The sequence below is a fragment of the Triturus cristatus genome, chromosome 4_2 (genome assembly GCF_964204655.1).
Source record: "Triturus cristatus chromosome 4_2, aTriCri1.1, whole genome shotgun sequence".
Lineage (NCBI taxonomy): Eukaryota > Metazoa > Chordata > Amphibia > Caudata > Salamandridae > Triturus > Triturus cristatus.
The window spans coordinates 495,453,588-495,465,786 of record NC_140586.1 but is presented as its reverse complement, the minus strand read 5'-3'; the positions used below and the strand labels follow the sequence as shown (position 1 = coordinate 495,465,786).

Below are 12,199 nucleotides of genomic sequence, written 5' to 3'. Positions count from 1 at the left end.
GCGTTTGAACAAAAAAGAAGTGTACGTTTCATTGTTGAGGCATAGGCATCGGTCCATGAAACCATCCCTATGCCAAAAAAATGTTTTTGTCTACATTCACCAAGGGGAAGGGGACCCTTGGGAACCCCTTCCAGTTTGTGAAGGGCTTAACACTTCCTTTGAGGAAGAGGTAAAAGATACCTTTTTGTGTGACCAGAATACAAATCTGATTCAGTATTTGGAAGGGACGCCGTAAACACACCCCTTCCAAATACCTAATCAATATTTAGCTGCAAACCTAAATTGTAATTTGGTAACATGTTACCAAATTGCAATTTTGTTTTGTACATTAGAAGAGGCCTTTTTGTGAATGTCAAAGGCCTGGTTCTGTGAATTGGGCCCTTTGCAACCACAAAAAGGCTTTCTACATCTGGCCCCTCGTTCCCAAAATAGTGCAACTGACAAATACTTGCTTTACGGAGAGTGATAGTGACTGAGTGCACCATTTACACATTAACTATGATTTGCAGGCACTTGTGGTGAGGCTGTTTTAATGTGTAAGAATAATACATACATATGCTTACACAACTCTATGCATTTCAAAGCAACTGCATATTCAGTAAATGACGTACGCAAAAAGAGGGGGTCATCAGCTGAATGATTGGCTCTGCCACCCCTCAAACGGATGAACCCCACTATTGTGCTTTCTTTTGTTCTCCACCCAAAAAATCACACTACTCTGCAAGTGGAAACAAAACTGTACAGCCCTCAAGGAAATACACCTAGCTAATCCAGGAAGACTGCGCAAATTGTATGCAGCCAAAACATTTGCAGTATGGAAAGTTCACACTTACCCATCCACTAAAGAATACAACAAGCTGTGCAAAACCCAACAGGTCTCAGCTGTGAAACCTACTGACTTTGCAATATTTTTTGTTGTATGGCATATGTCCACCGCAAATAAGCCTGCATCCACGGCAGCCACCAAAGTATTTTATTTTGTTTTTACAAATCTGATTCAAAGATGGCCACTGTAGGTGCCATCTTTGAATTCGATGTTTGAAAAAAGGCAAGAAAGATGTCTAGTGTGTATACAGGGGCCATCTTGAAATGGTCAAAAAATATTTTAAGAGGGCCACCTTTCAAGAGTACCGGGGGAATCATTTAGATGTATGGACAAGCAGCCACTGGGTAGGGGCAGGAAAGGGCAGATGAGTTAAACAAGAGGGAAGGGGCACAATGAGAGTGGGAAAAGAACAAGTAAATGGAGAGGGAGACAAAATCATCCCACATCAGCGGCGGTCCATGCAGGTAAGCGCGGTGAGGCAGTGGGCGGTTTGGAAGTCGACAGATGGCGGAATAGGGAAAATATGTAAATAAATAAATCCTATTCCGTCATCTAGCAACTCCCCCCACCCTGCTCCACCTCACTGCACCGGCCCCGCTGCCCTGCATGGGTACTTCAGTTAAGATCTGACATCAGCAGTGGAAGGATACAACAACTGCATTTTTGTGAGATTGAAATGATCGTTGGTGGGATGAACAAAAAAAGTGCTGGTAAATGCATTAGGTTTCACCTATGTGATTAATATTAAGCTTTTTTTGTTGTAAGTTGTAGCTTGCTAAGTAGTTGTACAATATGAGTTACAGAAAGTCTTTTAAAATGTTGTGACTTGTTTATGTACAAAAGGGCAATATATTGTCCTGTTACTAGTAGTATAGTGCAGGTAGGTAATAGCAACATTTTGAAAAATGAAATGAAAAAGGGAAATAATAGAATTCATTGATGTAATATTATGTGTTTAGAGGAGTTCTGACAACTTTTGGGCCCGGTGCCACTGCACCTGCTGCACCATTTAAATCATGCCCCTAGTGCCTGCAATATAACTGCATTTGTGACTGCCTGTTTAGTAGTAAAGTATAGCAATATTTGGCGTTTAAAGGAGTTATGACAACTTTTGGCCACGGTGCAACTGCACCTGCTGTACCATTCAAATCATGACCCTATTGCCTGTAAGGTAACTGCACTTGTGACTGCCTGTTTCGTAGGAAAATATTGCAATCTTTGGTGTTTAGATGGATTACTAGAGCTTTGGGCCCTGGTGTCACTGCACTTGCCACACCATTGAAATCATAACCCTAGTGCCCGCAAGGTAACTACACTTGTGACTGCTTATTTAGTAGTTCAATATAGCAATATCTGGTGTTTAGAGGAGTTCAGACCACTTTTGGCCCCGGTGCAACTGCACTAGCCACACCATTGTAATCATGGCCCTAATGCCTGCTAGATAACTGCACTTGTGACTGCCTGTTTAGTAGTAAAGTTTAGCAATACTCTGCTTTTAGTGGGGTCCCGAGAGCTTTTGGCCACGGAGCCACTGCACCTGCTGCACCATTCAAATCAAGCCCATTTTAACTGCAAGGCAATTGCAATTGTGACTGCCTGGTTAGTAGTCTAATATAGCAATATTGTGTGTTTAGTGGAGTTCTGACAACTTTTGGGGCCGGTGCTACTGCACCTGCTGCACCATTCAAATCATGACCCTGTTGTCTGCAAGGTGCCTGCACTTGTTGCTGCCTGTTTAGTAGTAAAATATAGCATAGCTCTTGTATATTACCTTTATATTTAGCGCACAATGTTCATTACAACATTTAGAAGTTGATCATGATAAACAAATAGATTAGGTTGAAAAAATCTATCCGATAATGCCTACAAAGTGCAAAGAAAGGTGCTGAGGCATGAATAGGAAATACCACAAAGGTTCTAAGTCTAAAGCATCTGCTTTACACAACTAAGTAATAAAAAGCAATCATTACCGCTGGTTGTCTTCAGCTCGGGCCTTTAACTCTGGAGCGGGCCTTCAAAGACCGTTATAGCCTGCTACGGCGGGCTATAAGGCTAGAGTAATGCATTGCAAACAATAAATCTCCGCCTGTCTACAGCTGGGTCCCAAATAATCTAGCCTCTGTTGAACATGTATGGCCAAAGCCAAACCAAAATGAGGTCCTCAAATTTTTAAATGGTTTTTAAACTGACATCATAAATCTGTAGATTATTATTTTTCAGAAATGGAAACAATCACATCGAATAATAAGCAGACATAAATCAATTTCTCTACATTTTTTCTTTTTATAGCACAGTCCATTTGAAGTGCAGTTTCTTACCTCTGGCCCAGAAGGTCCCGGTGGTCCCCGCATGCCAGAGTCTCCAGTTTTTCCCTGCAAACAAAAAAGCAAGAAATTAGTCATTATATGTAAAATGTTAGAAACAAAATGTATACAGCAAAGACAAACCTTCCTCTGGGATAGAGTCACAAAAATCTTGGTCTGGAGGTTTTTCATGGATACTGGTGACTAATGCCAACATCCCAAACCTTAAGAAAGGGAGAATATGGGTGTGCACATATAGTGAATGCACTGCATAAATTGTACATAAATGGAATTAGAAAACATGTAGGGCCTCATGTAGGTAGCGAAATACCGGTCGGTAACGGCCGATTTTCGGTAAATATGCCGTTACCGACCGGTATACAGACAAGTGAGATGTAGGAGTCCAAAAACCACTTTTCGGTAAATATGAGGCGGTAAATACCGATTCATAGTTACCGAATTCTAAAATACCGATTCATACTTACCGAATACAGATTTAACGAATCGGTAAACATGAAGTGGTAAATATGAAGTGGTAAAAATTTAAAATGACATGTAGGAGCAGTCGGTAATTAAGAAATCCATTAAAATCGGTAATTAAGAGTCGGTAATTAACACGGACTAAAAGCAGGTGGTAACCATCAACAATGGATAAAAGCAAACCCAAAATTCAACAGCGTGGACAACATGGCCGCTATGTACGTCATTGCAAGGCGCCTACGTCTACAGGCAGCAGGACTGAGGGTGTGGCGACGGGAGGAACAAATCTACAGACAGCGCATCACACTATTCCAGCTGACTGATGCAGAGATACATGAGAGGTACAGGCTACACCCCGAAACCATCATGGACTTAATCAGGGACCTACACCCACTCCTGGACCAGCCAGTTAGAAGGGCGCACGCCATACCCCCACATGTGCAGGTGCTCTGCAGCCTACATCTGTTGGCATCCGGCAGTTATCAGGTGGTGATAGCTGCGGTGGGTGGGGTATCCCAAAGTTGCCTGTCCCGTTTCTTCAGGAAGTTCCTGGATGCCATGATGCAGAGAATGCACCACTACATAAGCTTCCCGAACTCACAGGCTGCACTGCAGAAAACAAAAACTGACTTTTATCACATGGCACAGTTCCCCCATGTCCTCGGCTGTATTGATGGTACCCACATCCCAATCTGTCCACCAGCAGATACAGAGCACATCTACAGGAACAGGAAGTCCACCCACTCCATCAACGTGCAGGTGATCTGTGATGCAGGGAACATCATCACAGATATTGTTGCAAAGTTTCCTGGGAGCACCCACGACTCTTACATCTTCCAGAATAGTGGGATTTACACACGACTGAGTGCCGGAGAATTCGGAGAGGGATACCTGCTAGGTAAGTAACAGTGACGCCCCTTGAAACATGCAAACATAGTGTATAGAGGCATGTTACTGATGGTTCCCTTTCACCCATCCAGGCGATAGTGCATATGCATGCCGGTCATTCATCCTCACTCCCTACCTACACCCAGCTACCCAGAGTGAGAGACGATACAACGTGGCACACAAAACAACACGCAATGTGGTGGAGCGCACGTTTGGACTACTGAAGAGCAGGTTCCGCTGCCTGCACAAGAGCGGAGGCGCACGCCAGTACAAACCCATCACCTGCTGCAAGATCATTGCCACTTGTGCAATGCTGCACAACCTTGCCACGAAAAAAGGTACAGATGTGGAACGAACATATTTTGAGGACAACGAGGATGAGTCAGGCCAGCCAGAGGGCAACGCAGCTAGAGTGCCAACTGCAATCGATGGGAGAGAGAGACGGGCAGAGATCACATCCAACTATTTCTGAGTAAGTAAGGGGACACAGCGAGTTGTGAGCAGTCATGACGTAGTTTAATGTGGCACCACGCCATGAACACATGATCAGGCCAATCTGGCAATATATCATCTATACAAGGAGTATGTCCAGGGTTACGTCACCCATTGTGAAGTGGCTAGGCAGGGCGACATCAATGTTTGCGCATACGCGCTGCAGTGGTGGATTGCACGGCCTGTGCATCCTCACTAGAGCCAACCCCAAGCCGCCTGCTGCTCCTGCGTGTTTCTGGGACGGGGGGTTTGATGCTGCTGGTGGTGTCGATGCTCTCCGCAGGATCCCCTGCAGCAGTTGTCGACGCCTGACTCGTCAATAGCACCCCTAGTGCACTTGTCACCTGCACCATCCCCCGAGACAGGTCGCTGCAGCACTGTGTTAGGCCCTCCTGCATCGTCACAGAGCGCCGGCACAGTAGGGAAGTGGCAGTTGCCAGACGGTTGAGTGCCCTGCTGGTAGTGTCCCTTCTCTGGCGTTCCCGGCGCCGTGCTTCGATGTCAGCATCTAATTTGCTGCACAACTGCTGGATAGACTGGGACATGTCCCGAATGCCCGCAGCCATGCCGCCAATGTTTGTGTCCATGTTGACTATGCTTGTCTTCATCACCCACATGTGCCTCTGGACTGACATGACTGCCTTTGATTGCAGGCGCTGTTGCTTTAACATTTGGCCCTCGAGCCCCAAGAAGACACCATGGCCGTCAGTGGGTGCTGGTGGACTCTGGACACGCGACCTGCGGCGCCCTCTTGTTTCCGTCTGTGCTGCCTGTGAGGTGTGGGGCACAGTGGCATGGCTCCCTTCCTGGGGCCCGGTGCGGTCTTCAGGGCCCATGCTGTCGTCTGACGAGGTGTCCAAGGCTCGTAGCCTGGCTGCTGGACGCCTCCTCTGTCTCACGCATGCAAGCGGAGATGTGGCCGGTGAATCGAACATGAGTGGCGAGGCTGGCTCTGGTGGTGGTGATGCTGGCTCACGGTGAGGTGATGCTGGCTCTGTGTGCGGCGATGCTGGCTGTGTTGGTGGTGCGGCTGCCAGTGGGCCTGCTCCCCGGTCTGTACTTGTGCTGGCTGGAGGTGTTTGATGTTGCCGTGGTGCCGTCTCTCCTGCAGCATGCCCTGTCCTGCATGATGTCACATCTGTGGACAGAAATACAACATTGGCTCAGTGTCCCCGAAGGGCTGCATTGCAAGCGGCACAATAAATAATTTCACATTCCAACATGTCCCCTGTCTCCTTGTGCCTCGAGTGCGTGACATGCCTTGTTGCCCTGTAACATTTACGTCATGGTTAGTGTTGCCCTGACTACATCTCCCGAAATGCATTGCCTGTCTGCACTGACACGTGTGGACTGCAGTGTGATTCTCGTTTCACATTTGGGGGATGTGGGATGGGGTAGGGGGGGATACATTGCTGTGCTTTCGTCTTACCTTGGTGTGTTGCGGCTCTGGCAGAGCTGTCGGCGTCCCCAAGACCCACGACGCTCTCTTGCTCGATTGTGGCCGCCACCAGCTCCTCCAGTTCGGTGAGGGCAGGTGCCCTGTTGGTTCCACCTCCGGTCTGGCTGGCCTCCTTCTGGATGTCGCCCATCTTCCTCTTGGTTACAATCCTCAGGTCATACCAGCGCTTTTTGAGGACCTCAATGTCCCTGTGGGTCACTCCCACAGCATTGACCTGCGCCTGGATGGCCAGCCATATGTTGCGCTTTTCCACCTCAGGCACTTGCAGGGATTGCCTGCCGAACAGCTTCTGGTGCTGCTTCACGACCTCCTCCACCAGCACCTGGAGTTCCTTGGGGCTAAATTTCAGCTTCCTCCTCCTTTCCCCTCCGTCTTTCTGTGTTCTCTGGCTGGACATGCTGTTCGTTTACCCGCTCGCACATGCAACTGCTCCCTGCCTCTCCTCTGCACTCCAAGCCTCTCCAGGGTCGGCTAATTATGTCCACCTGCCTGGGTGTGGCCACTTCGGCTAATTGAGTACACCTGCCTGGGTGTGGGCAGTTCCAGGTTGGGTGGGCTGTCGTTGCACTGGATTCGCTGTTTCGTCAAGTCATGTGATTTTCTTTACCGACTCCGTACATACCGAATCGGTATTTTCCGAATCGGTAACTACCACCTCGGTATTTTGCGATTCGGTAACTTCCACCTCGGTATTTTCCGATTCGGTAAATACCACCTCGGTATTTACCGATTCGGTGAATTCCGATTCGTGATTACCGAATGTTACCGAATCGGTAACTGTTACCGAATTTTTACCTACATATAACTTACCGATTCTAATTTACCGATTCGGTACGGCTCGGTATTTTAGAACCGGTAAAATTTATTTACCTACATGAGGCCCGTAATCTTTACTTTTTACAAAACTACCAGTTTTCAGTCAAAAATATTTACAGCTCCAATAATACTGCTTTATTGATGCATTGGGTGATACGACTATACTGATAGCAGCATTTCCCCACTAACAACTCTACCAGAGGAAATTACATTTTTTACATTTCCAAGAAACCTATGGTTTGGACCAACAAATCTGGAAATAAAATAATTAACCTGTGATGGCTGTACTATACTTTTCTAAAAGGTTTACTTTTGGTCAAATAACTCCCCAAGGCGAAAGCACATTGCACGCCCACTGTTACTCTGATGTAAAGAAATGACTGGCTAAATGAATCGGACAACGGGTTCCAAGGCGGCACAAATGCTTACAAGCTGTTTTGAAACGTCAACTCATTCCAATTTTTTTTTTATATAGTTTCCACTGAAAAATGAACTGCCTGATGGAATTATGTTGAAGCTCCAAATATCTAATAAATAGAAAGATGTCCAAAAAAGATGAAAATGTTTAGGATTGTACTACTGAATATCGAGACTATGAATAATGTGATTCAAGAATTTTGTGGGCAAAATATTGAAGACCAAAATATTGAAGGGTAAGTGCATAGAGAGGAAGTATAGATTTACAATTCATAATTCCACATCCTCATATCTTGGCGGTATATAGCATCAACGTTGAGGATTGTACTACTGAATAGCGAGGCTATGAATAATGTGGTACAAGACTATTTCTGACAAAATATCGAAAGATAAGTGCCTATAGAGGAAATATAAATTTACTATTCCTAATTCCACAAACCGTGAAGATGTATATCGTCAAGGTACACATATATGGAGTTAGGTTTAGAAAATCTATACCTACTTACATTTTGGATGTGATATATTGTCTTCGATATTTGCCTCCCTCGAAATTCTGGCTTTGATATTCAGGGTGCACACCAATATTTAGCACCTAACTATGGATGCACCTAGGGTAGCTTTGTTTTTACGTTCCAAAGACCGGTTCCTGCAAGATACCAGCGTACTGACCATATCAGGAATTGAAATTTCAGTACGCGCCCTGTTTAGGTATTTGAGATCACTTTTCATCTCCTCAGACAAATAACATGACATTTAAGTCATTGTTATTGTGAACTGTTGCCGGACCAATGAGGTCTTGCTTACAGGATAAACTAAAACATTTCAAATACTATTAATCGAGTATCATATCTAGCTCATGTAAGAGCACAAAACATCATTAAATGACTATTTTGGGGTACATTATACTGGGTAGAACACAAAGATAATATTCAGTTTGGAATCCACCTAGTCAATTTCATCACTGTGTCTAGCCAAGGGGATTCTGTACCAAGAAAGAAGGCAACGGAGAGCCAGTGATAGGAGTGCCACACTCGCACATGGGAGTCCGGAGGGAGACGGGAGACCCGTTAGAGTAGGGTTCACCTTCTTCTCTTATGACTTATATGAAAATCACATGAGGAGATGTTTTCATGCATCTCATTTCTGGCCAGGAGCCCGGGGCTCAAGGGAGTTCTTTCGTTGAGAAGGCAGGAGGCTCTACCTTCAAATGGGCCAAGATAACACCTGCATGGGCAGACAGAAAACACTTTTATTTCTTTTTTTCTTTGGAATTATTATTTTTTTCTTTCATTTTACAACTGTATTGTGGGTTGTCTCAAGATCGTAGTGCCGGTTTTTGTTCATTGACGAGGCTCTGCAGCACTTTCCATGTCCTTCCATGACCCAAGATGCTCATATTGCTGGGTTTCTAATGAAAGGTGGCAGCAGTGGCATGCCTCTCCCCCTCCTCCAGCTGCCTGAAAGCAGGTACTAAACAAGGTGGCAGTGCCATGGCTTGTTCTTTTATCCTAGATCCCAAAGTAGTCCAACTTCCTGCTCTAGCATTATCAATCATAATGTACTGCTAGTCGAGTCGAGTCCTAATAGATATTTTTCGATCCATGCGTATTTTGAGAAATGCAGTGAAGGGCATCCTTTAAAATAATTATAATGGGAAGAATTCCCATTACAATTATTTTAAAGGATTTCAAATACAAAATTATTATCTAGTAAACCTTTGACTGCATTTTGAGCAGAAGCGGTTCAGAATTAAGTACTTCGGTACATTACAGTGCTTAATTTGAGCCAGTGGTTGACAGTGCTCGGCATCGGCACTACATTTTAAACACCGACGCTTGTGACAGTCTGCCACAAGGTGGCGCTGTGTGGATAATTTAGAGATCACTGCACCAACAGTTAATTGTCAATCCAATATAGATAAAACATGACTATTACCTGCCGTCCGCGCCATCCTTATAGCTTTGAGGGCCTGAAATAGTCAAATTTTCACACTTGTCGAGTGTGATGTTAGCAGTTGTGTTGTTACTGTGATTGACAGCATGGCAGGGGCAATGTGTGTTGCAAGCTGCAGTGGTCTCCGACGAGAGCCCTGGTGCTTACTTTTTTATTTGTATACATTAAGCACTGGTACACTCATTAATGACTAGCACTGTCAGCTACAACTTCGAGCAGGCAGCAACGTCTTGATGTAGAAGTAAACACTACTGTTGGACCGGATTTTCTGGTGCGATATGATCAATAGAATTCCATAGTTTAATGATTTCAAGCTATGGACCACAGTCGCATTTATCTTATACAGTTCTATAGTTAGTGTGTCAGCCTATACAAATAAACCCAAATGTCCATGGTAGATTTCATTGACGTGCATGTGCAGGAACCACACACAACATCCACCAAGCAATCACGCGCGAGGGGGCTGCCCTTTGCTGCAGGAGCTTCAGCCAACAACCACATTTCAGAAACAGGTTTAAAGTGTTAATCGTTAACTTTCCGAAGAGTGCCAGCTCGGCGGCTGGCATGCTTATTTAATGAGGTCTGGCAACATTAAAAGTGCATATTTGTATAACAACAAATGAATAGCTCGGCGGTCACATGCACGTGACGTGACCAGCTACTGTGATCCTTGGGAAAGCTTCCAAGGAGGGGTCTGAATGCTGGCAGCGCCTTTATGCCTGGAGTTCTTTCAGGACTGATTGATGCCCCGATGCCTACCTGAAACCACAGAGTCCCGTCCCCCTGGCTGCAATCTTAGCTCCGTGAGCGATGCCACACTGAAACAGAGCAGGGTGCACAGAGCGGGCCCCCTCTTCCATAATCAGCTGTAATATTAAGTGGCCCAGAAGCTAGCCAGGCAAAACTGGTAGAGGGGTCAGCAGGGAGAGGAGGAAAAAAGGAGTTTGAGTAACACAGACTGCTGTTAAGTAATCAGAGTATACGTTTTCCGCCATCTTCTTTGGCCCAGTCCTATATCTTTGAAGGTGTTACAGGCAGTAATCCTGATTGTGATACGGTAAGGCTTTCCTATTGAAAACAAATCTGATGTATTAGTTAAAGAAGAGACTCGTAATCAGTGCATCAGAGGAGCTGAGCACAGCTCGGACAAAGTTTGCAAGCATGCTACCACCCATTCTCACCCGACAGCGCGAGAATAGGCAAGGGGTAGACCATGTAGCGCATTGCATATGTCTGGAAGGGAGATGCTCATAAAATTGACGCAAGAAAATGTGCTACCCCTATATCACCTTTGGAAAATGGAGATGGTCCTTGGGCACATAGGCATTTTGTTTGGTCCATTGGCTCAAGGTGACCATAGAGGGTTTAGAGCCCATATTCCACGCCCAAAATTTGGAAGCAAGTTGATTACCATTTAACATAAGGAGGTCCTCTTTATGTAAACATGTACCACCCCTTGCATATGCCGGAAGTGAGAGAAATTTCCCTCCTTGAGCTGCTCAGGAGAAACCAAGGATAACAAGTATCTGTGACTGGTACAGTAGGTCACTGTGTGTTATTTGGAATTAAATAGATAGTGAAGTCATTTATCCTTTGTCCTTTTTAGGTCTCGCCTGACCCAGCGCATGCGCTGGTCTGGCGAGACTTATTGAGAGGGCTCCAAAAAGTGCTACCAGGCCAGCCTAGAGCTACAGTGCATGTGCGCGGGCGCGCGCGCCACGCTTTACCGCGAATACTTTCACTTTCGCAGCCGCACGGCTGCTTTGATGTTTGATCGCGATCACTTACACGGCCGCTTGGCATAGCCAATAGGTCTCGCTTTTGGGACCTTATAAGTATTTAGTTATGCAACTGTTGCATGGCTAAACACTTATAAGGTCCCAAAGGCGAGACCTATTGGCTATGCCAATGCTTGTTTTCTTGCCAAGGGTCTGAGACACGGAATTGTGTGCAGAATTTCTTGAACAGCCATATAACATGGATGGGGTTCTCAGGCCTGCACTGGTTGAACCTGTTAACCAGACTAAGCGATAGGTTGTACAGTGAAGCTAGGCACCCTCACATTCTAGTGATTCATCGGAGGGGCTCGACCCAGCTTCGATAGGGAGCAGCCCTCTGCCTTGGCCATGAAGGAGACAATGGTTGGCATTAGTAGGTGCATGGGCACTTGCAAACTGATATCACCTGAGATTATCCTGCACCGGCTTAGCATGGACCAGGTTGGAACGGTGATTGAACTGCCTAGCATGCATGTTAATGCTATGCAACGGTTTTCTGAACAAAGAGGTTTAGGTTTCATAAGGCACATTCTGATTTATTCTTATACAAAAGGGTATTTCACAGAGAATGGGGTACACTTGTCTGGTATGGGTACAGACATACAAGAGGCGAGGGAAGCTGCAGGTTGCAAATATATTAGAGAAGCAGACAGGACGAGGGAATGGGGGGGGGGCTGTGAATCGATGGCAGCCACCTCCTCAGCTTGGTGGAGTTACGGGGTGATCCAGAGGGTTTTGCTGCAGACAAGCAATCACCTGAGCAAGCCCCAAGGGGCCCTTTCATGCC

At 45.7% G+C, this 12,199-nt stretch overlaps 1 protein-coding gene across 1 annotated transcript in view; it reads right to left on the bottom strand.

Moving 5' to 3' along the window:
* Positions 1–12,199, bottom strand: part of COL24A1 (collagen type XXIV alpha 1 chain) — an 826,732-nt gene that overhangs the window by 373,781 nt on the left and 440,752 nt on the right. Inside the window, exon 19 of the mRNA XM_085602067.1 lies at positions 3,145–3,198. Within this exon, the coding sequence (XP_085458193.1) occupies positions 3,145–3,198 (54 nt within the window). The remainder of the gene's footprint in view (positions 1–3,144; positions 3,199–12,199) is intronic.